A 27,617-nucleotide genomic window follows, 5' to 3' on the forward strand; every position below is an offset into this window, starting at 1 on the left:
ACGCTCCACTTGATGACTTGAGGCCACTGAGCACGTTCGCCTTTACACCCTCCAGGCTGGACGTGTTCTGCTGTTGGTGTCTTGTGATTGGTTCTCCTCTGAAGGTGCAGTCTGACCTTCCTCTGACGGCCTCAGCAGGCAGCGGGTCTGATTGATAGATTGAGCGATTGTGAGTTGTTCCAGTCGGCCTTCATGACTCCTTCCTGTACATGATGATGCTCTCCTGCCCATCTCCTCCCAGCTGAGGGGGCTAAACCCCTCCAGTGTGCGGAGGCCTAAAAAGAACATAGCATGCTAATATTATTGCAATCAGATGTCCAAGGGCGGGGAAATGCCCTGATCATTTCCTCCTGAGTGCCCCTGAAAGAGCAGCCCAGTGGCGGGGGCTGGGGTGTTTAAACCCCGCCTGGCTGGGCTGTTTTGGAGGGGGGAGGGCGGCGCGGAGGGGGGCACAGTAGAGCATCCGGATCGGACCGTGATGGTACAGGATGTGTGTGCTTAACTCCATTGAACTAAACTAAATAGGGGACAGAGCCTTTAATGCCGGCAATAAGCCGCTTCATTCAGCAGCACTGCCCAGACGCACAGCTCTGCGGAGTAGAAATTACGCACGGAGGGGCTGCTCTGTGGCAGCAGTCGATGTGCTGGAACGAGTTCAATAAATCGATGGAATGTCCTTTAATTTAACTCTTAAAAAAAAAAAATGGCTCGAATCAACTGACAAAACAGCCTCATTCAGCTCCTGATAACAGGAGATAATGTGTCCCCAGGCTGAATGTGCGTAAAAGTATCTTGGAACAGGAAACTCCTCTCTCTCTCTCTCTCTCTCTCTCTCCCTCCCCGTGTGTGTGTGTGTGTGTGTGTGTGTGTGTGTGAGTGTGAGAGGAATACCCAGCTGGTCCCACAAGCCCTATAATACCAAGCACAACATGCTTTACCTTCAATGAAAGCTGAGACTGGGGGGGACGCTTGACTGCTGTTCCTGAAATCACTTTAGAGGCTCGGATACAAAACCAAACGTCCCTCAAATGATCTGTCACACCTTCTGAGCTGCTCCCTTCTTCCTCTCTCCCTCTCTCTGACTTTTACTGACTGTTTAGCAACTTATCAAAAGCAGCCAGGCAATTTGGATCTTATTTTTCCTGCCCACCTTCCTCTGGTGTCAAAGGTGATGGTGTCATCTTCTACCGGGGGACTCCTCCTCAGGTGATGGTATGTCCTTTTGGAGATAGTCGCCACTTCTGGAAACTTGCTAGGTGTCCCACAACCATCACCTTCTCTCTCCGCTGCGCTCGCTCCGGTCCAAGCATGGCTCTCTACTCCAGTTTAGCGGTCGTGCTGCTCTACGGATGGAGTTATCTGTGCGTTGGATTCTGCGCGATGCTGAAAACGGACAATTTCCCCGCGAGACGGAAGGTGGATTTTACGCATTCGGTGGATAAGAGACACCCGACGAAGGAAAACCAGGACCTGCTTTTACAGGATACAATGACGGAACACATGCAGATGCTTTACGCCAAGTACAACAGGGCTGGATTCCCCTTCAAGGACGGCAACACCGTCCGCAGTTTCAAGGCGCACTGGGGTACGTATCCAAGGTTTGACGCGTCTGAACAAAGCGGATTCTAAGAGTCTGAGAGTCTTGAATTCTGTTTCATCACCGCAGATTTATGACATCGATGTCGTCACAAGTGCGCCGAGCCGACTGAAACGACAATAATATGAATAAAAATAATAATAATGATGATAATCGCATCAAACTCTGGGTGATTTTGCTGGAACGTGTTGACTCGAGAGTCTCTGGACCTTCAGGCACCAGGACCTGACCTTGAGAACGCCTCACTCGTGCTGGTTTCCAGCGCAGCTGAGAGGGAAATGCACCTGTTGGTCCGGCTAACGTGGTCGACCTGTCCCTCGCGCCTCCGGACCGGACCGGAGAGTCCGCGTGGGCGCATCCAACGCAACCGGTCTCACACTTGTAGATTTTTAGTGTCAGGTAGCGTCACGGCCGCTGCAGAACTCTCGTTCTTACTGCCTCTGCATTCACTCTGCTTTAAGTTCTGATTTATTTTGTGTCACTTTGTTCTTGTGAAAACCTACAAGCTGTTTTTGCGCGCGACGCCGTTGTTCTCTCAGACGCCGGTGCCGTTTAAAACGTCTCTCTCCACCGACCTTTGTTAGATTATACCGCCTCCTACCGGCCGGTAGCAGCGCGACACACAAACTCCTCAGCCGTGTTTGTAAAGGGAAAAAAATAGTTTTTGGTTCAATCTGCTGAGGGTGTGAGATCATTAGACCCCCACCTCGACCCCCGATACAACACCGAGACGTTTAAAGTACTGAAATGTCACTGCAGACGACATCCCGGGGGTAAGGCTCTTCTTAAACTGTTAAACTGTTTTGTGGATTTTCCAGAGTAATCAGGGCACCCCCCCCCCCTTTCTTCAGAGCCACAAACTCCATTCAGCGGGGGCTGTCATTAAAGATTTTTTACTTTAGTTGTTAATCTGAAGATTATTATCAGTATTTCAAGTCTTTTAGTTAAAAAAAACAACAACAACTTGGCATATTTTTAGTCAGTCCAACCGTCCAAGTTTTCTGTGATTCTGGAGCCAGGAAATGCATGACGCTCTTGTCTGTTGCCTCTTGCTTTAATAACTTGAATCATTCCATCCACAGGTACGATAAACAAGAAGCAGCTGCAGATATTCAACCTCACCTCCCTCACCAAGTCAGAAGACGTCCTGTCAGCTACTCTTCATTATTACATCGGAGACCTTCACAATAGCACCCAGAGCTGCTCCAGAAGCTGCGGCCGCCACGGCCCTCGCAGGCACCGCCACATCCACGTGGTCATCTGGAGCTTTGCCTCGGTGGACAACAAGATGAGGACTCTGGGAGAGTTTCGCATCAATGTGTCCACCCTCTACAGGGACTTCATATCTTGGCAGTGGAAGGACATAACTCGCGTGGTGAACCAGGCCAAACACCACGACGAGCTGCTTATTGGGATCGACGTGGCCTCTCAAGGGCCCGAACCCTGGAAGAAGCTCCTGTCAGACCGCTCGCCCTACATCCTGGTCTACGCCAACGACTCTGCCATCTCAGAACCGGAGAGTGTAGTGGCCACCCTGCGGAGACACCCCTCCGCGGGGGAGGAGGGCTCTGTTTTACACGGTTTCCATAAAGTGGGACGACGCGAGCGAAACAACACTGAACAGGAACAGTGGCAGCCCAGACAGAAGCGCTCGGTGAACGTCCTGCTCCCGCTGCAGAACAACGAACTCCCTGGGCCCGAATACCCGTACGAGACCACCGGGTGGGACGAGACAAGTCCATACGAGCCGTTTGAGAACAAGCAGGCCCGCCGGCCACGCAAAAAGACTCGCAAGAATCAGCGGCACAAGATGCCTCTGCTGCAGTTTGATGAGCAGACGATTAAAAAGGCACGAAAGAAGCAGTGGAACGAGCCGAGGAACTGTGCACGGAGGTACCTGAAAGTGGACTTTGCTGACATCGGATGGAGTGAATGGATTATATCTCCCAAGTCCTTCGACGCCTACTACTGCTCAGGGTCCTGCCAGTTCCCCATGCCCAAGGTGAGATTTGGAGTGTTGGGAATGCTAACGCTGCACAAAATTATACAAATATCTACGGATATGGCAAAAAAGTAGAAAACCCACCTTTGTGACAATGAGAAGACCTTATTACACTTTAATATCCACCACCTGGCTTGGCACCGCCAGGTTTTGGAGACCAAAAGCCACATCACTGTCATTTGTTTCAAAAACATTGCAGTCTGTTTGGTCCGCAGGTATTTAAAGGAATCCTATCAGTGTTGAAGCTTTGGGGAAATCCATTTATTGCCCATCGTCCCCCGAGTCAGATGAGATGATGGAGAACCTCCTCTGGAGGGCTGAGACCCATGCTAGTTAGCTTAGCACAATGAATGACAGTGGGTGGGAAGTGTTAGCATAGCTGTAGTTTGCCTGCGTAACTTTCATAATCAGTGTTTCCTGCATTAATAGTAGCAGTCACTGTTCTAATGATCAACAAATGTTTTGTACCAAAAAGTACTGCTTTGTTGGGTCAAATCACTGCACCCAGTCAGGAAAGTAGTTCCGGCAATGTGTCAGGTTCTGAAACTGAGGGCTCTGAAACAACTTTGCCTCTTTTGACATTATTTCATATTGTTAGTCAAAAGTCATCAAAGTGATTCTCCAAAACAATCACTGAATTAATACAATGAGGCTGAGGTACGCTAACAGTTCCCATCCACTACCATGCATTGTGCTAAGCTAACTAGCGTGGGTCTCAGCTCCCTGGAGAAAGGTCTCTATCTTCTCGTTAGTCTTTTGGGACGATGGACGATAAGGAAGAACTCCTGAAATGTTTGCGTCCTCCTTTTAATGCGAGCAGCTGACACGCCGCCAGCCGTGGCACACATCAGGAATCAGGCATGTTTTGGCGGAACACAGCAAACATAGGACACAAATCAGCGTCCGTGCTCAACATTTGGACCCTGTTGTTTTCAGACAATGTGGCAAAGATCATGTCAATGCAGGAGGCGGTGGCGAGTTATCAGTGCATCTCCACATCACGATTCCGGTCCCATCAAAGATCCTGGAGCTTCGCTGTCCTCCATTATAGATGACGATGCCAAAGGAACTGACGTGAACATGCGCCGTTTGCTTTGATCTTCAACTGTAGGGAGCAATAATGCACTCCTGGAAGTTATAACTCAGGCTTTTATCCTTTATGACGGCTAAATTGACATCAGTGAGTCTTTGAAGATGCGCATCAGCGCTTAGATTATGTATTTTCAATAAAAGATCTGTGGTAAACACGCGCAGATATTTCTCTTCCTGCCAATATAAACAACGTCCCGAGGAGGAGGCGTTTGACCTCGCTATCAAAGCTCCATCTTTGAAGGCAGCAGTTGAAGTCGTTCCTAAATCTTTCCCTGCGGTTCCAACAAAACATACGGTTTTATACATTTGAAGAGAGAAACTAAAAAAGCCTCAACCGATGTCAAACATTAACTCCTTTTGTAGCTCCCGGCCCCCACTGGCGAGATAACATCACAGGTATTTTAAACATGGCTGGAATGCATGAGTTCCAACCACTTAATTCATTACCTCGGAGTCGCCGGCCTTTGTAGTTGGATGTAATTAGTCCCAGAAGTGGGTGCTGAGGCCTGAGGCCGCCCTGCCCTCTCCTGCAGGGCTGCTGCTGCTGACTCGGACCGGCCGGTGAAGCCTCAGAAGCTGCTGGATAGCTGCTGTTAAGATGTGCTCCGATGACTCGGTCGGGAAGTGTGCGAGGAGCCCCGTCACTTATTGGTTTCTACTCAGACATGAAGCAGCTGACGTGCGTGCGCGCGCGCGTGTGTGTGTGTGTGTGTGTGTGTGTGCGTGTGTGTGTGTGTGTGTGTAGCTGTGAGGACAGACTTTGATCTACCTGCAGCAGCATGTCGGTCACACTGATCAACAGTTTTGCATTATGACAGGAATGCTGACTTGACAAATCACCGGCGAACGCTCCTCGCTGGGTGATCAGGACTCTCCACTCTGCAACTGTACCCCCCCCCCCCCCAGCCAATCACAGGAGCTTAATTAGAAGGTGACGGAACACCTCAGCATCTTTGATCATCACACACTGCCAGTGTGTGTATGAATGACAGAGTTCACCTTTTGTTTTTGTCCTCAAGGAAAAGTTAACCGGGACTCTTTATTTTTTGTGGATTTGGCCGTTATTTGCTTATGACTGTGAGTCCGGCCCGGGGTGGGCCGTGAGCGCCCTCTATCGGGCCCCAAGTCATGCCGTCAACTGGAAGCTCATTGCTTGTGGGGGAACTTATTTCATAGTGGAAGGCTCAGCTAAAAGCTACACACAGCACACATCATTTATCAAGCTGTTCCTCTACAGGTCAGGAGCTTTCATTTGCAGTTATCAGTTATGCTGTTCGTCCCTCAAAATGGCTGATAAAAGCTTACATAAAAGTGATGGTCAGGAAAAGTGACCAGAACAACCCCGTCTGAGAGTTCAAGCCCCCAGAATGAAGAAACATTCCTCAGCCGGTCGTGGAAGTTTGGGGTCATTCTGTCGCCATTTTTCTGGTTTTGTCCTCTGAACGTCTGAAAGCGAAAGCTGACAGTCGTAACTGATTCTGATGTTTGCGCCTCGTCTCTTTACTCCAGGCTCTCAAGCCCTCCAATCACGCCACGATCCAGAGCATAGTGCGGGCGGTGGGCGTGGTCCCCGGCATCCCTGAGCCGTGCTGCGTCCCTGAGAAGATGTCCTCCCTCAGCATCCTCTTCTTCGACGAGGACAAGAACGTGGTGCTGAAAGTCTACCCCAACATGACTGTGGACTCCTGCGCCTGTAGATAGTTCGACCTTCATGTCTCCTCCACCCGTTCACTCTCACCTCGTATCCTAGAAACATATCAACGAACGCAGCCAGGAAGATGCTCGCTCTCTCTCTCTCTCTCCTCCTGTTCCTTCACTCATTCACATACAAACTTCACCGTTGCACTGGAGGAGAGTGCTGCCTGTTGTCCAGGTTAAAGAGGAGAACGCTCTGTTCACAGGAAGGAACGGATCGTGTGGGTTCTCCTCCCGGAACAAAACTGGAATGGAAAGTCAAATGTCCACCGCCGACACCACTGTTGTTGTTTTGGTTGTTTTTTTTAAGCTTTATGTCTTTAATCATTGCTGCTGGGCGATGAACGCAAACACAAACTCGTTATGAAGACACTGAGACTGAAGGAGGAGAAGTCTCTCTTCAGGAAACACCACCTCTTCCTTTGCTCTTGGTTGAACCGAGGCTCCGCGGCGGGGGGGTCTCACCTTTCTCTCCTCCATAGCTTCAACTTACCACGAACTCACCTCTGCTCGCACTTGCATGGTTATTGTTGCTATGTATTTATGTCTGTACTATCACTGTGTTACTCACTATATGAGAGGTTCCTGACAGTCGATGGACCAACAATATTTGTGCTACGTTGTTGTACAGACCCACATTTTAAGAGTTTATAATACGCTAAAGTGTAAGATACATTTACCTGTGGTGGTCGGGGGCGTGGCGGCCACGTGCTTCCACAAGAACAACAATAAGAGGGAAGTTGTGCGCTTCCAACAGTCGGAACCTAACAGAGGTTTGATGCTGGCGTTGGATTTTGAAAGTCAGTCCTTCGGTTCATGAGTTCCATTTGGAGGCAGCAGCATTAAGCTTGTGGTGAAATGCATGCATACGTGTGTGTGTGTGTGTGTGTGTGTGTGTGTGTGTGTATGCACACACACACACACACACACATGCAGTTGTTTTGGGCATCGCTACATTTTCAACCATTACTCACTGTAATGTGTACAATTATGAATTTGATTACAAAATACAGTCAAATTTATGAGGAAAAACAACAAATGTAATCTTCCCAATTGTCTCTCCATCTCTGATATCAAGTCAAAATACACTGCTGGTCTGGAATCAGCTTCATGTCCTTCAGGCTGATTGGTGGGGTTTGTTTGTTTGTTTGTTTGTTTGTTTGTTTGTTTTTACAAATTCCCAGCAAAATTATAACTGGATATTTTTTTAAATGGGTTTGAAAATCGGACTTTCATCTGGATGTAATCTGTCACCACGTAGCATGCCTGACGTTTCCAAAAGAAACCAAAAATGCAGTTTCTGCATCAATAAAAGTATCATCTTGGGGTTTTTTTTTTAGGAAGGCTGGGAAAATATTTTTGATATTAAAAAAAGGAGAGAAAAGCAATCCGTGAATGTCAGAGTTGCAATGAAATCAAATCTAGATTATTTTTATCCGACTTTGCCAATTTCAGTTGACAGATAAATTCATGAACTTCCAAAAGTGCCTGAAGTGAAGAGGGACTCGTTCCTGCACCACAGTTCCTGCACAACGCCGTCATGGGACTGTGAGTTTGATACAAACCAAGAGGTGGTTGTTTTTTTGGTTCTAAATCGCACGGGTGTTGCGTCAGGTCAACACGGAGGCGCAACCACGCCTGCAGAAGCCGTTTATTTGTCCTCACGTTGCCTCAGGTTGAGAACTTTGACCCAGATGTCATGAAGCCAAGTATTTATTCAGAGCAGGTCGACTGACATACAGCAGCAAACCTTGTGTGTGTGTCCACACCCTTCTTGTATATAGCTCACTGTACGTCGATGACGTTCTGATGTCTTCTAGATAGAAGTGCCTTGTGAACGGGTGGATTTCTGCTCTCCGGGACGCGACTCCTCTCCTGTTCGGAGGCTCGGCGGTGAAAACAGATCAAAACATTCGTTTCGTAAGGAAGCCGAAACCAGAACAGCTGAGAACCGTCTCTGTCCGCTACAAACCGCCGACAGCCAGTCCACGTCTTGTTTTTCCATTTCTAAGTTTGACCAGCAGTGGAACTCATCCTGATATCTATTTCAAATCGTCTTGATATTTCAGAGACATTTCTTTTATGTCAATAGCTAAGGTCCGATTTTTAAAAAAAAACTTTATATATTTTGTACTGACACTTTTTTTTTTTTTCCTCCAGAATGTGCTTCCTCCTCTTGTGCTAATACAGGTTTTAGCAGCGCAGGCTAACGGCCTCTGCCGGTTGTGCCGGTGCCGCGTTGCGTTCACGAGGACTGCTGGCAAGTCTTTTTGCAGATTTGACTTTTGCTGCATCTCAGACTAAACCCAAGTCTTTTGCTGTTAAACTGCAGAGGGGACGAACCAAAGACGACGACGCGGAACAAATCAGCACCAGCTTTCTCCACGACACTGTTCAGTCTTGTAAATGTCATGCTGTAGTTAAAAAAGAAATGCTTGTACAATAAGCTTCATAAAATATATTTGTATATGGAAATTACTTTTAACATGCATCTATTTATTTTCTCTAAGTTGCATTTCTTGTGGAGGTGTGGTCAAGGAAGCCGAGGGGCAAGCGCGGGGACACGCCGCGGGTTTTTTATGTCTGTGATGGACTTTTGTCTCGACTGGTGTCAAGTGTGATGGAATGTCCTGACCCTCCTCACGAAGCATTAAAAGAAATGAATAAAAGTATGCAAGACTCACATCTACCCATGACTTTTGGCTTCATAAACCAAAACGACTAAACAAAACAAAGTAGCCAAACTTTATTCCCTTCATCTCCTTTGCTTTGCATAAAATACAAGACGAGCGTTTCAGATTTAACATTAAAGTTTCGAAGCGGGAGTTTATGTACAGTGGAACTCTTGGACGACAACATTCACTCGCTCCCCAAGAGCCCGTGTTTGCATTTTACATACAAGTGGAGTAGAGAAGCTGCAGGACTGAGCTGAGAGGCAGTTGTGCAACACTTTGTTACGTTTGTGCATAAAACAATGGAATGTACTTCGACACGAGCGTTACTTCAGTGGTCTTTTAAATGTACGTAAATATTCCCTTCAGAGGATTTGTGACATTTCAACCCCCAAAAAGAAAACCGCTTCGAGGCGTCTGAGACCTCTTTTCTAGATGAAAGACTACATTTATATGTGCATCAATATTCCACCATCATTCAGTAAACGACAACATTCTCAGTTTAATGAACGCCGTGACCCAGTCGGCTTTCTGGAGTCTTTCCAGTTGTAACTTTCTCTGATGCTGGTCGAGGTGGTGGAGCGTCCGCTGGACACGGATCCAGAATGTTCAGGTTCGGTGCAGTTTGAGACCTTTGGTTTGTTGTGCAGCTGCACGGAAGATGTAAAATAATGAGAACCGAACTGAGACGGACCAGTTGAGTATCAGCGGGCGACAAAAATCCAATTGAAAAATGCATTTCTAACGAGGCAAATCTCGTGTGTTGAGTGAGTCGACGGCTAATTTGAACTTTGCTGTACACCGTAAGAAACGCAGCTTCTCTGAGAACGATACGTTCACACAGCCGCTGGTCACGTGACGTTTACAGCGTCCACTCGTCCTCAGCCAGGGACGAGCGGCCTGGGGTGTCCAGTGTTTAGTTAATCACTTTTAAATTTTTTTCATTTCTAAGCTCTCGCCAGGCAGATGCCGCGTGACTCGGCAGCATAAGGCACCTCGCTCCCTCCGCGAGTGTGTGGTCACGTTGGGCAGGCTGGTGCTGACGTCTTTTGGCGGTTGGCCGCCCGTCCACCTGCGACGACACCTGAAAACACACTTTTTTACCGCGGCAATTTCTCGTTGTCATGATGTCCAACGGTTGTAGAAGGAGGTCTCAGAAGTCCATGTCCCAACCAGAGAGCTCGTCAGGAGGGACATCTTCGTCTGGGGGGTAGCTGTCAAAGTGGCTGTGATCCGCCGGCCCCGTAACCTGAGACGAGACCAGGATGAGGGTGAGAGGGATCTCGCCTGGAATGGAACCTCAAGTAATATCAGCTTGAGCGCCACTGGAGAGGAACAATAAGGGCGAGCTCCTAAATCTGCATCCCTCCGGATCTTCAGTAATCGCTGCTCTCAGGGAACTCCTGCCAGTTTTCAACCTGATTATTAAAAACGCAATAACGCAGTGGAGAACTGGAAGATCTTCCAAATCGTGTGCAAACACAACGCCGCCACTGTAATGACCTCCACTCCCAGGAAACCGCTGATGCTGCCAGTGAGTCACATCGGTATGTTTCAGTGGTTGGGATGAAAATCGTCACTTACTTCGGTCTTCAGTGGAGACGGTAGCGTCCTGGCCTTCAGCCCCTCCCAGTTGAAGCCATTAAACCACCTACAGACAAGTTGGTGAGTTAGTTGCTCGTCTTTGCTACCAATGTCAGCTTTCAGGTTCTCCCTAACGAGTGTTCTGGGGGACTGTGAGGTGGTCTGGTTGGTTTAATGAGCTCAAATCAAGGCGTTAACTGATCATACAGCTGGATTAAGATGGCGGGATTCCAGCAGGCGATGACCTGGAGAGCTTGTCAACAGATGTTTTTGGACAGTTTAGCTGCTGTTAGCCTCCATTAGCATCAAGCTAAATCAACGTGGCTGGCTCTTTCTGCACTCCGTGTAACAAAGTAGCAACGAAGGAGGGGCAAACATCTGTGAGCTGTGATTTAACAAGAGGTCTACTGAAGGGGTTTCGCTCTGGAGTTGTGTGTTGAGTGATGATGAGGATGATGTCATCAACCACCTGCTGTGCTAACTAGCACGGCTAATCCCTAATCCCGCTCAGACCGGCAGCTCCTTCCTCACCTGTGTTTCTTGATATCAGTTATTCCATTTTTCAGGTTGCCCAGTCGCTCGGACGGATTTCTCCTGTAAAAGATGAGAAAGTACTTTTTAAGTTCTCTTTTAAATATGGGTGGAGTTTCAATTGCTTCCTCGTCATGTGACCTAGGGACTCCAAATCAGGTCCAGGTTTTAGGACTGGACTGGAACAGTCCTGTGTCAAACGTTCCTGGTCAGCGTCATCATATTTAGTTTCCATCCTGATTTCATAGGGAAGTAAACATCTTTTATTCTCAGCCACAGACAAACACAACTTGTTTCTCTACTTCTACTTGATGAAAATGTTCCTCGCTGCTGTGTTGATCCTTCATGTGTCTTTGGCCAGATTACAACAAACAGACGCACTGTCATGGAACACGGAGGGCGATGAAGAACCCACAGGAGGCTTCCCCCACTCCTAGCATCCGCTAGCAACCGCTGCTTTGCACAGGGGACGTTTTACCTGCACAGTTTGCGTATGAGGTCATCAGGTCTCTTAGTGATCTTCCTGGGGAAATCCATCTTCTCTATGCCTTTCAAGATGAACGTGTATGTCATCATCTGGTCGCTTCCTGAGAACGGAGGACTGGCGGAGGAGAGGGCAGGGTCAGGTAACCGGGTCATAACCAGGTCATGACTTAGAAAATGATCATTAGCTGCCTCACGACCAGGAATGAGGTGCTGCTGCAGCCTGGAGCCACAAACCTGCCAGTAAGAAGCTCAAACACCAGGATGCCCAAAGCCCAGAAGTCCACGCTGAAGTTGTGGCCCTTGTTGAGGATGATCTCCGGGGCCACGTACTCAGGCGTCCCGCAGAACGTCCAGGTCTTCTGGCCACACCTGATCTTCTTTGCAAAGCCAAAGTCGACCTGGCAGGCCAGAACTTGCGTCAGTCTAACGATCCATTGATAATATTCGTGGGGGGGTCATCTTGGGGGAGGGTTTTAAGGCTCACCAGTTTGATGTATCCTTCAGTGTCCAGCATGAGGTTCTCAGGCTTCAGGTCTCTGTAGAGAACGCCTTTACGATGGAGGTAGTCAAACGCTTCCGTGACACAACCCACGCAGAATTTGGCAGTGGCCTCGTCAAAACTCCCCCTGAGGAGGAGACAGACACGTTTGAACGGTGACAACCAGGTCCTGGGTTCAGGTCCAGGACCTGGTTGTCACCGTTCCCCGCTGGCTCCGTCAGTCTGTACCTGTCCCTCAGCAGACTCCAGATCTCCCCGCCCAGACACGCCTCCAGCAGCATGTACACGTATTTGTTGTCCTTGAACGTGCGATAAAGTCTGAAGAAAAAGAATCACACACACGAGTTCACGTTCATTCTTCAACTTCATTGATGTTAAGAGTTCGGTTCTAGACCGGCGCCGCTCACCAGGCTTGTCCTGATAACGGTTACATAAACGGAACTGACCAGACGATCTCAGGTCAAAGGTCAACGGCTTTGGTTCAAGCTGCTATGTCACTTGTAAATGAGAATTAAATTCTACGCAACAGTTGAATAAAACGGATGTATTTCCAGTGTTTGTTCCGCGTTTAAACCATTGAGAAGGTTCAAAATGATTGGAATTGTTCTAGTATCCAACATCAGTACTTGAGTTGGTTGACAAAAGGTGTGTATTTTCACCAGTGACATCACCAACATCTACCTGATCTCCTGGTCAACGTTCCGACTGTCAAACGATACAGACAGACAAAGACGCTACCGTTGGCCTTCATTGATCTTTGATTGTCTACCAGCGCTCTTGAATCAAATCACTGAAATTGAAAAGACGGCAGTTTATGAAACGTGTGTGTGTGTGTGTGTGTGTGTGTGTGTGTGTGTGTGTGTGTGTGTGTGTGTGTGTGAGAGGTCAGCGGCAGAAACATCACGGAAGGTGACGGATGACTTTAATATCTGTTCCGCTGCGTTTGGTGAGATTGCATCGTTGGAGTTTCACGACGGAGAGCAGCTACTGCAGTATTTCATCAGGAATAACTGCATTTGTCAATACAGCCGACCTTCCTCCCAACTGGGACGGCGTGATCTCATCAAAAACTCGTAAGTGCCGTTTTGTTTCTCCAGACTTGCACAGCTAAGCTCAATCGGGGGGGGGGACTGACTGACTTGACGACGAAGGGCGAGCGAGCCTCAGCGAGGATCCTCCTCTCCGAGTGGATGTGTTCCTCCTGCCTGTTGTCCACAACGTGCTTCTTCTTGATGACCTTCAGAGCAAAAGTGATGTCTTTGCCCTTCACCTTGACCTGCAGGCGATGACGACAAGTTGTGATGTCACTCCTGATCGGCGTCAACTACATGAAGCTGCGGATTGACTGACTGTTGTTGCTCTGAATGAGCACTGCGCTGGAGTCATTCATTGGAGCTCAACACCGCAGAGTCACATGACCTCACCAGCTCGACTCGCCCAAATCCACCGACCCCGAGAGTAGCGACGGGCTCCAGATGGTCAAACGGGTGGGATGGCGGGAACGCCGACACCATTTCCTTCAGCTGGATGACGTCAGGGGGCAGCGGCTGACTCTGATGGCGAGACACCGACCTCCTGATGGACACAGACGGAGGAGGGAGACCAGAGAGGTGCTGCGTTATCACGGGTCCGCCTGTCACTGCTGCTCTGAGAACCTCGGCTGCACCTACTTGGCGTGTCTCTTCTTGTCGTCACGATCCAGCGTTGCCACGTAGCCTTGCAGGTACTTCTGCAGTTCGTTGAAGGTTCCCACCGTCTGATCGAAGGTCCTACAACACACACAGACACTGGAACATCACCTCCACACTGACCTGAAGCTCCAGTCAGTCACCAGGAGAAAAAACCAGCAAGTGGACACATCTCATACTCTTATTTAGTGTTTATGTAAATAAATATGTTCATTTATTCTGCCAGTCAGATTTTCTGCCTCAGCAACTCCAAAACAGGATGAGCAGGTTTTCATTTAAGGAAAACAAATCCTCCCAAGTGTAAAAGTAGGATGTTGCTAATGGAGAACCAGCCAGGCTGTCCTGTCAGGTGTGATACTCACTCTCTGTCAATGACCAGGCACTCCACGCCGTTCTCATCAGCGATTATATTGGCGGACCGGACATCATCACTGCAAGAGACGTGCACGTCAGGCTCAGTACAGCACAGAGGGCCCCTGACGGACCTTCATCACTGACTCCTCAGCATCACGCATTCACGGTGCTGCGAGTGTGGAGGTTCTGTAGCAGTTTGGCTGCTTGCTGGTACCTTATGAGGGCTTTCTCTCCAAAGTAGTCTCCCCGGTGCAGGGTGTTGATGACCTGGGGCAGCTTGTGGGCTTCAGTGGTCTGGGTCACCTTCACCTGCAAAACACAGTCAGCTGATCGAGCGTTTAGCAGCTAGCGTTTAGCAGCTAGCCTTTAGCAGCCAGCGTTTTGCAGCTAGCGTTTAGCAGCCAGCCTTTAGCAGCCAGCGTTTAGCAGCTAGCGTTTAGCAGCCACACACTGCTCATCCCTCAGACGGTGCCATAAGCCATGACATCACAGCTGGGTGTGTTCTAGCAAAGGGTCCTGTTTGACCTCTGTGACCCCTCACTTCCCTTGTTTTTCCTGGTGGGGTGGGGGGCAGCTGGGCCATTTCCTGTATTAGTCCCTCTCCTAAACAACATGTGTGTCTCTGGTCTGCTGGGCTGCTGCCGTCTCACACCAGCTCCTAATGGCATTCTGAGAGTTCCCTGTGGACGCCACCGGCCCCCCTCGCTGCTCGGTGTCAGGTTGCTGACTTACCAAAGCGACACACACATACACACACTCACACTCTTCAGGAGAAAATATCAGTCACTTGTCCAATATAAACTCACTGGCCTCTTCCTTCTCTACATCTGTTCAACCGACTGCAGTACAGCAGTAATTACCAGTTGAGGTACAGATAGTACTTCATGCCCCGAGGTAGTAGTACATGATGGGGTTCTGGTCTGGTGTTGCCTCTTTTTATTGAAAACGCTTGAGTAGCCAATGATTGATATGTAGGACCATTAGCCGATGACACGTGTGACTGACGAGTCCATGCTTGTCTTTGTCTCACCTGCGTCCACATCTGTCTTTGTGTGTTTGATGTTTGTTTGTTTGTTTGTGGTTGCTTGTTGTCTTTGTGAGCGGCGGCTGTGACGTCAGACGTGCTGATGTTGATCCATGAAGGGTGTGAGACACTTTACCTTCCCCTGAGCGATGATGTAGAAGGTGCTGCCCTCCTCTCCCTCCCGGATGACGAACTCTCCCTTGTGGTAGTATTCCTAATGTGCCAGGGCAGGGGAGGAGGGGGGTACAGGGGGGGGGGGGGGGGTCAGCAGTCAGAATGGGAGCGTTACATTGATTGTATCACCATCGACTGGGCCGGCCAGATTCCTGGTAGCCGCTCGGTCCCCTGGGGGGGGTTGGACATCAGTGACGCTGTGAACCTGCTGGTCAGGATTTCGGAGAAGCCTGAACGCAGGTCAGAGGAAGAAAAACCTCTACCGTGACTTCATCTTTCCCCTGATCAGCAGACAGAGTGAGACAATAAACTCAAATCATGCCAATGAAGGACAGAGGCTGATTCTGACACTTGGTGAGCTGCAGCAGCAACGGTTTCCCGACAAACCTGGACCAGAGGGACACGGGAACCTGGGTCCTATCAGACCTACGATCCTGGGGACATCCGGTGGGAAGAACCAGCCAACAAACCCGCTTCAGCTGTGAATGAACTTACAAGCAGCATGAGAGTGAAGGACATTTAAAAATCTGCTGCGGCGTCTGCCCGAGGTCTCGTTGAGACACAGACGTCTCTGCTGTCTCTCCTCAGCGCCGACAGCAGGCCGCTGACTCAGCCGGCTGTCAGATCAGCTTCCACTTGAAGCTTTTAAAGGTGAAGAAGAGGAAGAGCAAAGAATGAAGGTGACAGGGAGGAAAAGTTCTCTGGGACGGATGCCAGACATCCGCAGCTGAGACAACTATAACCCGTCTGGCTGCAGAGCGTCTCAGCAAACAAACTCACAGCGAGGACATGCCAACGCTCCCGCGTGGTTACTGTCACACCACCAGAGGCGTTTCCTTGGGTGCCGGCGCTTGTTTACGCCTGGTTACTGGCAGGACGATGCGGCTGCGTCGGCGCTGCAGTGAAACACTGAACTTGAGTCTTTGTTTACTCTTTCAGGACAGAAACTTGACATTTTCCATAAGAAGCTCATGAAGAACTTCAGTCAACCATCCCAACACGCAGCAAGTCCCCCTCCGGTACCAGCAGAAACACGGACCAGATTCTAGAAGACGAGCCCAGTGGTCCGGTTCTCCTGCAGCTCCCTGAGAGCCTCAGCGTGACCAGCGCCAGCGACTCAACCAGGCTTCCATCCACAAACCACAGAAGAAGAACGTTTAACCCTTGAAGTGATCGACTGCAACAGGGAATTTCTAAATAAAAGTGTACCTTTCACCCTAGGGTACACTTTTATTTTGAAATTCTAAGTCTCAGGCTTGGCCCGCTGATGGATGTGTCGGCACAACAGTAAACTACATACAAGTTGTGTTTGAAGACCCGTGAGCAGAAGTTCAGTTCTGATTTGAACACGGAACACGTGTGGCTGCAGCAGGAGGCCTGCATTTCCTCAGCAGAGCCAAACACTCTGATGCTGCTGGTGACCCTGGGAGCGAGGAACATTTACTCTACTGTTTCTTCCATCCGTCTTTGCCGTAACACCTGAAGAACACCTGTCCTGAAGCGTTAACTAAGCGTTAATTAACTGTTAACTAACTTGTTTTTAATGTCATTAAATCAAATGATTCCAGATTTGAGACTAAAATAATTTCTTGGTTGAAACGGGAGAGTAAAGCATCTGACTTAACCTTCAAATATCAGGCGGCCTGCAGGCGGCTGTTGGTGTGTGTGTGATTTTTTTTGTCATATTACAAGACATTGTGTTATTCAGTGCTGTATATCATATTTATGTACATTCAGCTTAGCTCCTTATGCTCCTTATTTAGCACTGAATCACACACACACACACACACACACACACACATTCCCCTGCTGTTTGACGCTTAACAATTATCTGGCGGATTTTGATGAACATCTGCACCACTATTAGGTTACAGTCACGCCCCACCACCCACCGTCCCCCCCCCCCCCCCCCGGGGATGTAACAGAATCAGCTCCATTAGAAATGTCTGAAAAGGGAAAATATCTGCGGCGATGGCGCTACGGCGGCGAGCAACGTCCTTGAAAGTTTTGCTGTGGAGAGACGCTGAGAGGGGCTGACGGTGAAGCTGACGCGCTCTCGTCCGTTTGCTCTCTGGCTGCTGAAATACAACGCTCATGCAGGAGAAATGCAGCACCACATTCTCTGGCGTGTAACAACACACACACACACACACACACACACACACACACACACACTCTTCCACACACCTGTCACTTGCACATCTTTAAGAAATCACTCGTTCCCCATTTTGAATAAACACTTTCTGGGGCCTTGGTCAAATAATTACGGTAACAATATACAGCGGCCGGTGATGACAGGAATAATATCGGCTCTGTTCATCAGCAGGGTATTTTTGTGAGGTCTTGCCAACTGGAGGTAGAGAGAATATGCTGACATGCAGTAACGGTATATGGCCGAATGGTAATGATATTTTGACAGCAGCTATCTGCGACGCCAGAGGATTGTGCAATCCTGACGAAATACAATGAAAAGTCAGATTATCCCTCTGGTCTAGAAAAAAGGAAGGAAAAAAAAAAAAAAGAAGAGCTGACAGAATAACTTACCACCTCCAGGCAGTCCACTATTTTGCTTAGCTTGTCCTCTGGGAGATTAGCCAGCAGTGACACGCTGGTAGGGGAGACAAACCAGACCATCAATGTTCATTTCTGCATTTATATTAAAAAGATGAAGAAGAATTACAAGTCTCATGCTGCTGGTGATGGGCTGGTTTCAGACAGGGGAGCAGAAGCTATGATTGCATCGCTCTTTCTCCTTATTTTAAAGGCAGCACACATACAGAAGGATATTTTTGTAAACCTGGACGATTATTCCCATCTAGTTGGGCCTGAATGATCAGCTTGTGTGAGCAAGTGTCCACTAAATATAGAAGTCATCCAGGTTGTAACTGCCGTTCTATGAATGTGTGCTTGGGAACATTTGTTGTGATCCCACTAGTAACAGTGAGGCCATGCTAGCTGTGTAGCAGCCCGCTAGCAAGGCTGGCTCACCTTCGGAGGAAGTTGCGATACTGGTCATGCCGTGTTTCAGCCGTCCTCCTCATGATAGCCTGAAACACCTCACGGTCCAGAGCCCAAGTCCGGACTTTGTTCACCGCTGCAACAGTACACAATACCATAGTTAGCTTTGTAAATGCTAAAGGAGCCACACTAGCAGTTAGCTTTGTAAATGCTAAAGGAGCCACAGTAGCAATTAGCTTTGTAATTGCTAAAGGAGCCACAGCAGCAGTTAACTTTGTAAATGCTAAAGGAGCCACACCAGCAGTTAGCTTTGTAAATGCTAAAGGAGCCACAATAGCAGTTAGCTTAGTAAAAGCTAAAGGAGCCACGGCAGCAGTTAGCTTTGTAAATGCTAAAGGAGCCACGGCAGCAGTTAGCTTTGTAAATGCCAAAGGAGCCACGGTAGCAGTTAGCTTTGTAAATGCTGAAGGAGCCACACTAGCAGTTATCTTTGTAAATGCTAAAGGAGCCACAGTAGCAATTAGCTTTGTAAATGCTAAAGGAGCCACAGCAGCAGTTAACTTTGTAAATACTAAAGGAGCCACAATAGCAGTTAGCTTAGTAAAAGCTAAAGGAGCCACAGTAGCAATTAGCTTTGTAAATGCTAAAGGAGCCACAGCAGCAGTTAACTTTGTAAATACTAAAGGAGCCACAATAGCAGTTAGCTTAGTAAAAGCTAAAGGAGCCACAATAGCAGTTAGCTTTGTAAATGCTAAAGGAGCCACAATAGCAGTTAGCTTTGTAAATGCTAAAGGAGCCACAGTTGTTGGCGAGTGACAGTGAAGCAACACTTTCTTTTGTCTTCCATCTTTCTCCCAGTTCAGTCTCTTCCCTCCAGTATTGTTCTTGTGTTGTCTGTTGGATGTGTGTGTGTGTGTGTGTGGGGGGGGGGGGGGGTACAATGGTGCCACACAGACATTTGACATGAAGCAGTAGCTAGCAAGCTTTCATCCACTTCATGTGTTATTGTGTCAAACCTTCTCAGGGAAACTTGTCAAACTGTCGTTTTTCACGTTCGCCCTGAAAGTCAAGGTCGACTCAGGCCCCCCCCCCCCCCCGTTACTTGGTTAAATATACAAACCTGGACAAAGAGCACCCATTTCATGGTGTGTGCTTTCCAAACGCCAGCAGAGTGAACACCAATCAGAATGCACAGCTGCTGGTGTCATGTAAAGCCTTTGTCAACACAGCTTGTTTACTTCACTCTAATGACACCCCCCCCCCCCCCCCCCCGCTATCAGCTGATTCCTCCACTTCAACACTCCCATGAAGGTCAGACCAGCGTCAGGTTACATCCAGGAATCCTTTTAAAGCTCGTATTGTTACGGGACTCTGAGGAGTTTCACTTTAGGGTCTCAGGGACCAAAATCACCTTTAGGTGCTCGCTGCTGTTAAAGCGATGCATCACCACCACTTCTCCCTTTCAAACACTCACTAAAGGGTGTTTCTAGCTCACAGAGATGTTCTTCTACTTCCTCCTGACTCCAGGATGTTGAAAGAGCCAGCGGATGTGTGATGTAACCGATATACGCCGGGCCGCGATCACAGTATCTGTGATCGTGTGGACAAGTCCCGTTTGCTGAGATGAGATCGTCTCCACCTCAAGCTCCCGGACTCCATCCTTCCTGGGAGCTTCAACTTCAGTAAAAAAACAAAAACAAAAAAAAGTCTAATCTGCTCAGGAGACGGAGCAGGAAGCTTTACCTCGCACTGATGCAGTGCGTGTGCAGTTGTACAGGATGGCCAACTCGCCAAACGTGGTCCACACTGTTATCGACGTGAGCAGTTTGTTGTGTTGAAACACGTCCAGCTTCCCATCTGTAGATATATGAAACAAGGACAATCAATAGCTGGTTTCAGACCCACATTTAGGACACAGACAAAGAGACAGAGGAGACGGATGCATGCTGGAGAGCAAGCTGACGCCATCTGAACAGAACCTCCGCCATGATACAAGACTCAGTAGAACCAAGAACCTCCACACACGCAGGCTTCGTGTCCTGCATCCAGACAGACCTGAGAGCCTCTTCACATCATCAGTTCTCCCCCTGATGGGAGCTTCTGGTCCTCAGCAACCCTGAAACTAAACTATCGTTTACAGGATGTTGGTGGATTTTACTGCTAATTAATGAATATGAGCATCACGGTGAAGTGTTTTGTTGTCACAGGGTCTTGTGATCCGGTCCACCTGCTCCAGCTTCACATTCAGGCACTGAGCCTGGTGCAGACGCAAGGGGATTCATCAAGAAGTAAACCTGTGAGTGTTTCTGTCGTCACTTCGTTGTCTTCACAGTGACCTTTGACCCTCCACAACCCAATGTAATCAATGTTGGGTTCACATGGACGTTTGTTCTATGTCTGATTCCATCAAGGTTTTTCCTGAGATATCACATTCATGTGACGTGAGCGCGACCTTTGACCTTTTCAAATATTTGAGCTCATTTTGAAGTGGGGGGGGGGGGGGCTCTTCTGTGTATCTGTATAAACCTGCACTGCATGTTTGAGTGTACAAACTGAATGACTTGAGTCAGCGAACAGATCCTGTGCGATGTATGACACATCTCCTCTCATCCTCTTATCTTCAGCTCTGCTGTCGACTCGTCATGACTGGCCTGCTCGTGGCTCAGGGTGTGAAACGGTCCCGTTAGCAGCGGGCAGCTGAACACAAGCGGGGACATTTTGTCCCTGATTGTTAAACGTCTCCTCACCACATGATGAGCTATTGTTTCGCAGCACTAAAGGAAAGAAAGAAATAAAAGAGTCATGAAAGAACTGGGTTGCCTAGCAACCTCGAGGCGCTTGCATGCAGGTTTGGAATCGTCTACACCAACAAAACCAGTAAATAAATACCTGAATAAAGGTGTAACTGAGTACATGGTTCTGGTGTGGTTCAGTTCTCTGGACGTGCCGGCTGGTTGGCGGCTGAATGAGTGAACACACGCCGTATGTGTCCAATTTAACTTCTCTCTGCCGCCAGCAGCCGGTGAACCAGACGAATTTCTCCTCAACTCACCGGCCAAGAAAACGTTAAGGTGGTCAAAATAATTCTGATCTACATTCTCGTAGGACAGCAGGGAGCCAGGGACCTATCCAGACAAGAGAGACGACGCTCACAAGCTTGAACGATGACTGGCTCCACATCAGAGAGGCTTCGCGCTAACCAGGAAGACCAAATATGGTCATCTCCAACCTGTGATGTAGTAGGTGGGAGGGATTAGTCACTTTAACAACATCCTGATGATCAACTTGTCTTGTTGTCATCAAAGACACAAAAGTAAATTAAATGTTTTTAAAGTCCTTCGGACACAAAGGAGCCACGTTACTGACGTCAAGTCAACGCGGCTTTAAAACCATTCTTCACCTTTGTTCCTTGTAGCTGTAATGACCTCCGCCAGGTCATGTGACCGGGCTGCTCGTTTATTTGTCAGCAGGATAACGACAAACTAAAGAGGCTGATTTTAGCCACGCTGGTTGATGACTGTAGTACTACAGGTGTAGAAGTAAAGGTGTAGTAGTACAAGTGTAGTATAAGTGTAGAAGGTGTAGTAGTACCAGTGAAGGCAGTGATAAATCCTCGTGTCACGCCTCCCCCTGGAGACCAAAGTCCACGTCCTTCTGACCCGTTTTTGTAAACACGATATTTAAGAAAAACTGGTCGCTGGCTTTCGTGGCCAGAGGTCAAAGGTCACTATCAGCTCACCTGAACACAACATCTCTGTGTTTCTACGAGGAAATTTCTACAAAAATATTGAACAAACATCCACTGGGACTCAAAGATGACCTCATGGGGGTGTCAAAGGTCGAGGTCACTTTGAAAGGAAGAGGTGCACAGCTGTGATATCATAGGTCGTCAGGTGGTGGGTCAGGTGGTGGGTCAGGTGGTGGGTCAGGTGCGTGGTACCTGCCAGGACGAACAGGTGGTTGCCCGGCTCCCCCTGCTTGATCACGTACTCGCCCTGATGGTAGGTGCACTCGTACATGCACTCCACCATGTCTTTGACCTGCTGCAGCTCCAGACGCTTCAGGTACTGGTTCTTGTTCAGGGCGTCAGTCAGCAGCTTCTTCACACTGCCAACAACAAGGAAAACAACGATAGTAACAACAACAACAGTAATAACAACAACAACAACAGTAATAACAACAAAAACAACAGTAATAACAACAAAAACAACAACAGTAATAACAACAAAAACAACAACAGTAATAACAACAATAACAACAACAGTAATAACAACAGTAATAACAACAGTAATAACGACAATAACAACAACAGTAATAACAACAATAACAACAGTAATAACAACAATAACAACAACAGTAATAACAACAATAACAATAATAATAACAGTTAATTACGGTTGTTTCTGTTCGTGGTCGCTGTTTCTGATAAACGAGTCAAAATCAATCAGGCGGGAGTTTATTCGTTATTGATCGCTCGCCGACTCGGTCGGTCAGCAGGTTCCTCTCAGCCCCGCCCAGTAAACGACGCACGTCACGTGTCACACTTCCAATCGTGACAATCTGATCATGATTCTGCGGTGTGGCGCCGTGGTGAAGTCATCATCATCGTCATCACACAGAAACCTGCACACGTTGTGTTTTTGTGTTTCCGTTGCTGACTGATCAGGTTGTCCTTCTCTCCCCCGAACGCAATGATGACATCACTTCATTCCTTCTTCCCCCCACAGCTCAAACAGATAATCGATCAATAGTCGATCAATTTCCTTTCTTTCCCTCCCTCATTTTTTCTCAGCCTTTCTTTGCCTCTCTTGCTTCCTTTCTTTCATTTCTTCTCAATACTGCAGAAAACTGCACTCCCCTCTAGCAGTACTACATACACCGAGTATGCCGGACTAGTACTGTAGCAGTACTGTGTGTGTGTACTCGAACTGTTGCGGTAGTGTCACGCTCTCGCTCCTCTTCACTCCGCCGCTCCCTCAGAACGGTGGCACCACGTGACGTTCGTGACCTCGTGTTTCTGGCTGTACAACTGTGGTCCTGACTAGTTTGCATTCAGCTGCACATTTATGTGTTTTCGTTGTCGGAAGACGTTTGTTTGTTTGTTTGGTTTTTCAATTCCATGAATTTCTCGGCAAATATTTCATTAACAAGTACGAATAAAAAAATCCAGTACTTTTAGGAATACTTGCAGAGGTACTTGATTCTGATTCATTTCATTTCCAATGATTTCTGATGATTTTGGAACGTTACGTCCGGACCTTTGCGGTGGCGCCAGTTGGATCGGACCGCTCGTCCTGGTTTCAGCTGTAAAAGAACCAAAAAAGGCCGGACCAGACGAGCAGACGTGTGATGATGATGATAATGAGGAGGATGATGAAGGTGTGTTGTCAGGATGCGTCACAGAACGGCGTGAATCCCCCAGCTGATAAAAACCAGTCTGGTCCTCCTGGCTCAGGCTCCAACACACATTTCTGACTCATTCCAGGCTCAGACGGACTCTGACACGCCGCGTCACGTTCGCTCCAGCTCCTTCGCCGCCGTCTTCTAAATATACTCAAGTGTCAAAGATGGAGACCAAAGTGGTATAAAAATAACTCTGTTGCAGCTTTGTAAGACTCCTGATGTGTGTTCACCTTGTTTATTCAAGTTGTTGCGTATTCAGGTTCTGGCTTTTGAGGCGGCGAGTACTTTTACCATGTTTGTACAAGATGGCCAACGCATGCACTACGGGTATAAATACTCACGCGACACGTTAAACATCTCCTAAGAAGAAGGCGGTGACGACGTTTGTGGTACGTGAAGTATTCTGATGAATGATTTAACTCTGAAGGGTTTCAGCATCCAGCAGGACGTCTGGCGTCTCTGTCAAACCCCCAACAGCCGGTTCTGATCCGGTGGAGGAGCGTCGATGCTGCTCACAGCCACCAGGGGGCAGACAAGTTCACTACATGATGAATTACTGACCTTCAGAGGGATTTTGCCCTTTTTTAAGGGTTGAGGCCTTAATTTAGTGAATAAATCTTCTAATTGCTTCAGACGGGTTGTGATATTTGACAGGAGGCTCAGAACTTCTGCTGCGTTTGTTTTTTAGGACGTTTTTAGTCACGATTCTTGTGCTCGTGACGCTTGACTTTACCAGACGCTGATGTCAGAAATCATTCTGAGGTTTTTGATTCTCTGAGTTGAATCTCGGGTGAACGCTCGCCGTTCTGCGTGGATGCTGATGGAAGTTCTTCTTCTTCGGTCGGAGTCAAGTTTTTTTTTGTAACGGGCTCGGCTTCACCTGTCGTCGCTCAAGTTAGAGTTTGACCGTTTTAGAACCTGTGAAACAAATGGATCCGGATCAAAGTATTAAACGTATAGAAGAAGATGACCTGAAGGACAGATTCAAGTTTGTCTGCGTTCCCGTGAACGAGCTGAACGAGGAACACGCCCTGATTTCTGGAAACCCTCTTGTAGTCCATCACCCGCTAGCATTCGTGGTGCGAAGCTAACTAGCAGGTCTCAAAAGGCTCTCTACTTTCTAGTCTGGTTCTGGTGTGTTTAAGAGGCTCAAGTCTGGACTCTCTTTACTGAAAACACCCCACCTTGCATCCTTCAGTACCCGGGCCTTCTCAAAGGAGAACCGGGGCAGGCTGCTGGAGTCGTAGGTTCTGGATGTGGGTTCTGCAGACACCCCGGCTTTAGCTCCTTTCCTCCGGTTCAGGGTCTCCTTGATGCGAAAGCTGAGGTTGGGGCTGCCCTTCCCGCCGGCTTTGATTGACAGGGGCCATGATGCGAGACACGCGGCGTTCTGGTTCTTCATCACGTCCTGCAGCTTGCTGAGCTGGACGCATTTGTTCTGCAGCTCCTCGCTCAGCTCAGCCAGCGCCTGCGCCTGCTCGGCCAGCTGATCCTGCAGACCTTGGATCTGCTGCTCTTTGGCACAAAGCTCCTCGTCCTTCCTCTTTCCGTCCCGCTCCAGCTCCTCCACCCGGGCCCTCAGCTGGTCCAGGGAGCAGTTTCTGACCCTGCCAGCGTGCTCTTTGTGAACCCGGCCATTTGAAGCACCACCCGCACCACCAGCAGAACCGTCTGCATGTTTGTAATGCTTCGATTTCATGGATCCGTTCCCCATTTTATCACCTGGAGTGGAAAAAAAAGTTACCAAGGAGAAGCTTTTTGCCCATTGATGCAGCTCAGAGGTTTCGTCCGGGAGAAAACCGGAGCAGAAAGTGAGGAGAGAGCAAATCCTGATGGTTGGAGGAATGCGTCGCCGCCATTTATTATTCAGAAGGCAGGAAGTGTTACATTACAGACCCTCCCTATCGACAGGAAACGCTCAGTTTATCAAAAAGACCTTCTAGAAGTTGCCATGGATCCGAGCGTGTAGCGAGAGAGCAGCACCGCCAGAGAACAACCCGCTGGTTGTTGTGTGTCGCCCACACACAAACACATACACACACTCTCTCTCGCTCTCACACACATACACACACACACTTGCCGCTTCATTCACCACATTCCAGCTCTGATCGCAGTATTCATCCACAGTTTACTGCTTCGTCTATGGTGGACAAAGTACACAACACCAGTACTTGAGACAAAGTACTGCAAGAGGCTACATTTTTTCTTGAGTATTTGCTCGGTGGTATTTCACCCAAAACGTGTACTTTGCTTTCAAAGTACTCACTAATAGATGTTTTTAGCTCACTAAGATGTTTAGAATTACTGAGTTACTTCGATGGGACCCCTCTGTGCAGGAAGAGCCAGCCACGTGTATTTAGTGTTGAGCTAAACTCTCCAGTATAACCCAGGTCTAGAAATACTACAAGAAAACCTGGATCATACTGGAGGACACGGAGGGTTTGAAACATGTTTTCGGCCAGTTATGCTGTCCTTAGCCTCGGTCTCTGTTAGCTCCAAGCTCAACATACATGAGCGGCTCCTCCTGCATTCTGGAGTCACACAGAAGTAACGCAGGAGGGGAAAACAACTTATTTGTGAGTATTTTAAAGCTAAAATACGCGTTTTATTTGGGGGGGGGGGCCTATTACTTTAAGTATTCAAAAGTACATTTTGCAGTCAGTCAGGTGTCACAAGCATCACCAACACCTGCTGAGCCCAACGTTCACCATCAAACGGCAAAGTAAAACTTTGAATCAGTGCGTTGCAGTAAAAAGTGCAGTATTTGTCGCAGGATGTAGTGAATCGATGTTCACGAGCTCAAGCGCAGTAATCAAGTACATCTACTTCGTTACTTCCTTTGTTCTGATGCTTCAACTCTTCAAGATGACCACGACTGTTCAGACGCGGAGAAAAGAATCCGAAGAGTTTCTCCGTCCTGACGGGAAGCCGCGGCGGCTCCGCCCAGGACGAAGGACCCGCCGCGGGTTTGACGTCCTACCTGAGAGCTCGGCGCCTCCGGACGAGCCAGAATCACAGGAGAGGAGCAACAATGAGTCCGCAGATCCGAGCATCGGTCCGGCCCCGCATCCTTCACCTCCTCCCTCCGGACGCTCTCGCCGTCGGTCCTCGGCCGTGCGCGCCCACGCGTGCGCGGGACCCGGACGTGACTGGCAGGTCAGGTGCGAGCGTGGCAGCGTGAACTCGCAGACTCACATCCAAATTGGTTCAGCGATTGACATGAAGGTTTTAACACCTCTGCTGGGTGATGGTGAGGGATGACGTCACGTTGCGTGGTCAGCTGATACTGTTCTCGTCATGCTCCTGTCAGGCGGGCAGGCCGCGGGGTCACCTGAGTTCCCCCTCAACCCCGCCATCCGGTGCTGGTTCCAGAAACGCCCTCGTGCATTTGTCTGTAATTCGATTGATTGTTTTTTTCCGTGTATGTGTTTGTGTGTGTGTGTGTGTGTGTGTGTGTGTGTGTGTGTGTGTGTGTGTGTGTGACGTCAGCAGGGGCAGGCTGGCCTGCATATCATTCCACAGACGGGGACACAACCAGGATGGCAGGAGGCCAGAGCTGACTCATCCGCAGCACGCGGCCGGGAAATAACAATCCAGGTCAGGGGGCTGGACCTGGACCTGGACCTGGACCTGATGCCTTCTGATGTCGCACTAATATCTGATACTGATTGGAGTCCTTAGACCACGTGACACCGAAGTTATTGGAAGAAGAGCTCCTTTTTTCACCCTGAAATGCTCACACCAGTTCAGACAAAGAGACCAGTTCACGTTTCAGGTCCAGTTCTAATATCTGGTTCTGATTCGGAGTCCCTGAGAAGGCTGGAAACGTCAGTAAACAGCAAACTCCCTTCTGTGATG

General features: G+C 48.5%; 2 protein-coding genes across 3 annotated transcripts; one reads left to right on the top strand and one right to left on the bottom strand.

Annotated features, from left to right (window-relative positions):
- The first annotated feature begins 939 nt into the window (after positions 1-939).
- bmp3 (bone morphogenetic protein 3) lies at positions 940-9,060 on the top strand. Of its 2 annotated transcripts, XR_015116373.1 has the most exons (4): positions 940-1,585; positions 2,680-3,599; positions 6,201-7,934; positions 8,207-9,060. XR_015116373.1 is itself a non-coding variant. In XM_086205808.1 (3 exons), the coding sequence occupies exons 1-3, from the start codon at positions 1,210-1,212 to the stop codon at positions 6,390-6,392; spliced, it is 1,488 nt and encodes a 495-aa protein (XP_086061934.1). In that variant the 5' UTR covers positions 940-1,209; the 3' UTR covers positions 6,393-9,060. The 2 variants fall into 2 exon arrangements, 1 of the variants encoding a protein (XP_086061934.1); XM_086205808.1 differs by having other exon boundaries at positions 6,201-9,060.
- Positions 8,937-26,965, bottom strand: prkg2 (protein kinase cGMP-dependent 2). Its single transcript, XM_086205807.1, has 19 exons — positions 26,740-26,965; positions 24,944-25,481; positions 22,297-22,463; positions 20,100-20,213; positions 18,387-18,492; positions 17,943-18,006; positions 15,361-15,438; positions 14,415-14,509; positions 14,209-14,277; positions 13,829-13,927; positions 13,583-13,733; positions 13,298-13,434; positions 12,387-12,476; positions 12,144-12,285; positions 11,894-12,057; positions 11,652-11,774; positions 11,174-11,236; positions 10,643-10,709; positions 8,937-10,307 (listed from the first exon to the last, which is right to left on the bottom strand). The coding sequence occupies exons 1-19, from the start codon at positions 26,810-26,812 to the stop codon at positions 10,212-10,214; spliced, it is 2,436 nt and encodes an 811-aa protein (XP_086061933.1). The 5' UTR covers positions 26,813-26,965; the 3' UTR covers positions 8,937-10,211.
- Positions 26,966-27,617: the final 652 nt, after the last annotated feature.

This window comes from Aulostomus chinensis, chromosome 6 (assembly GCF_037954235.1).
Source record: "Aulostomus chinensis isolate RoL2024-O1b breed Wild chromosome 6, RoL_Achi_v1.0, whole genome shotgun sequence".
NCBI lineage: Eukaryota > Metazoa > Chordata > Actinopteri > Syngnathiformes > Aulostomidae > Aulostomus > Aulostomus chinensis.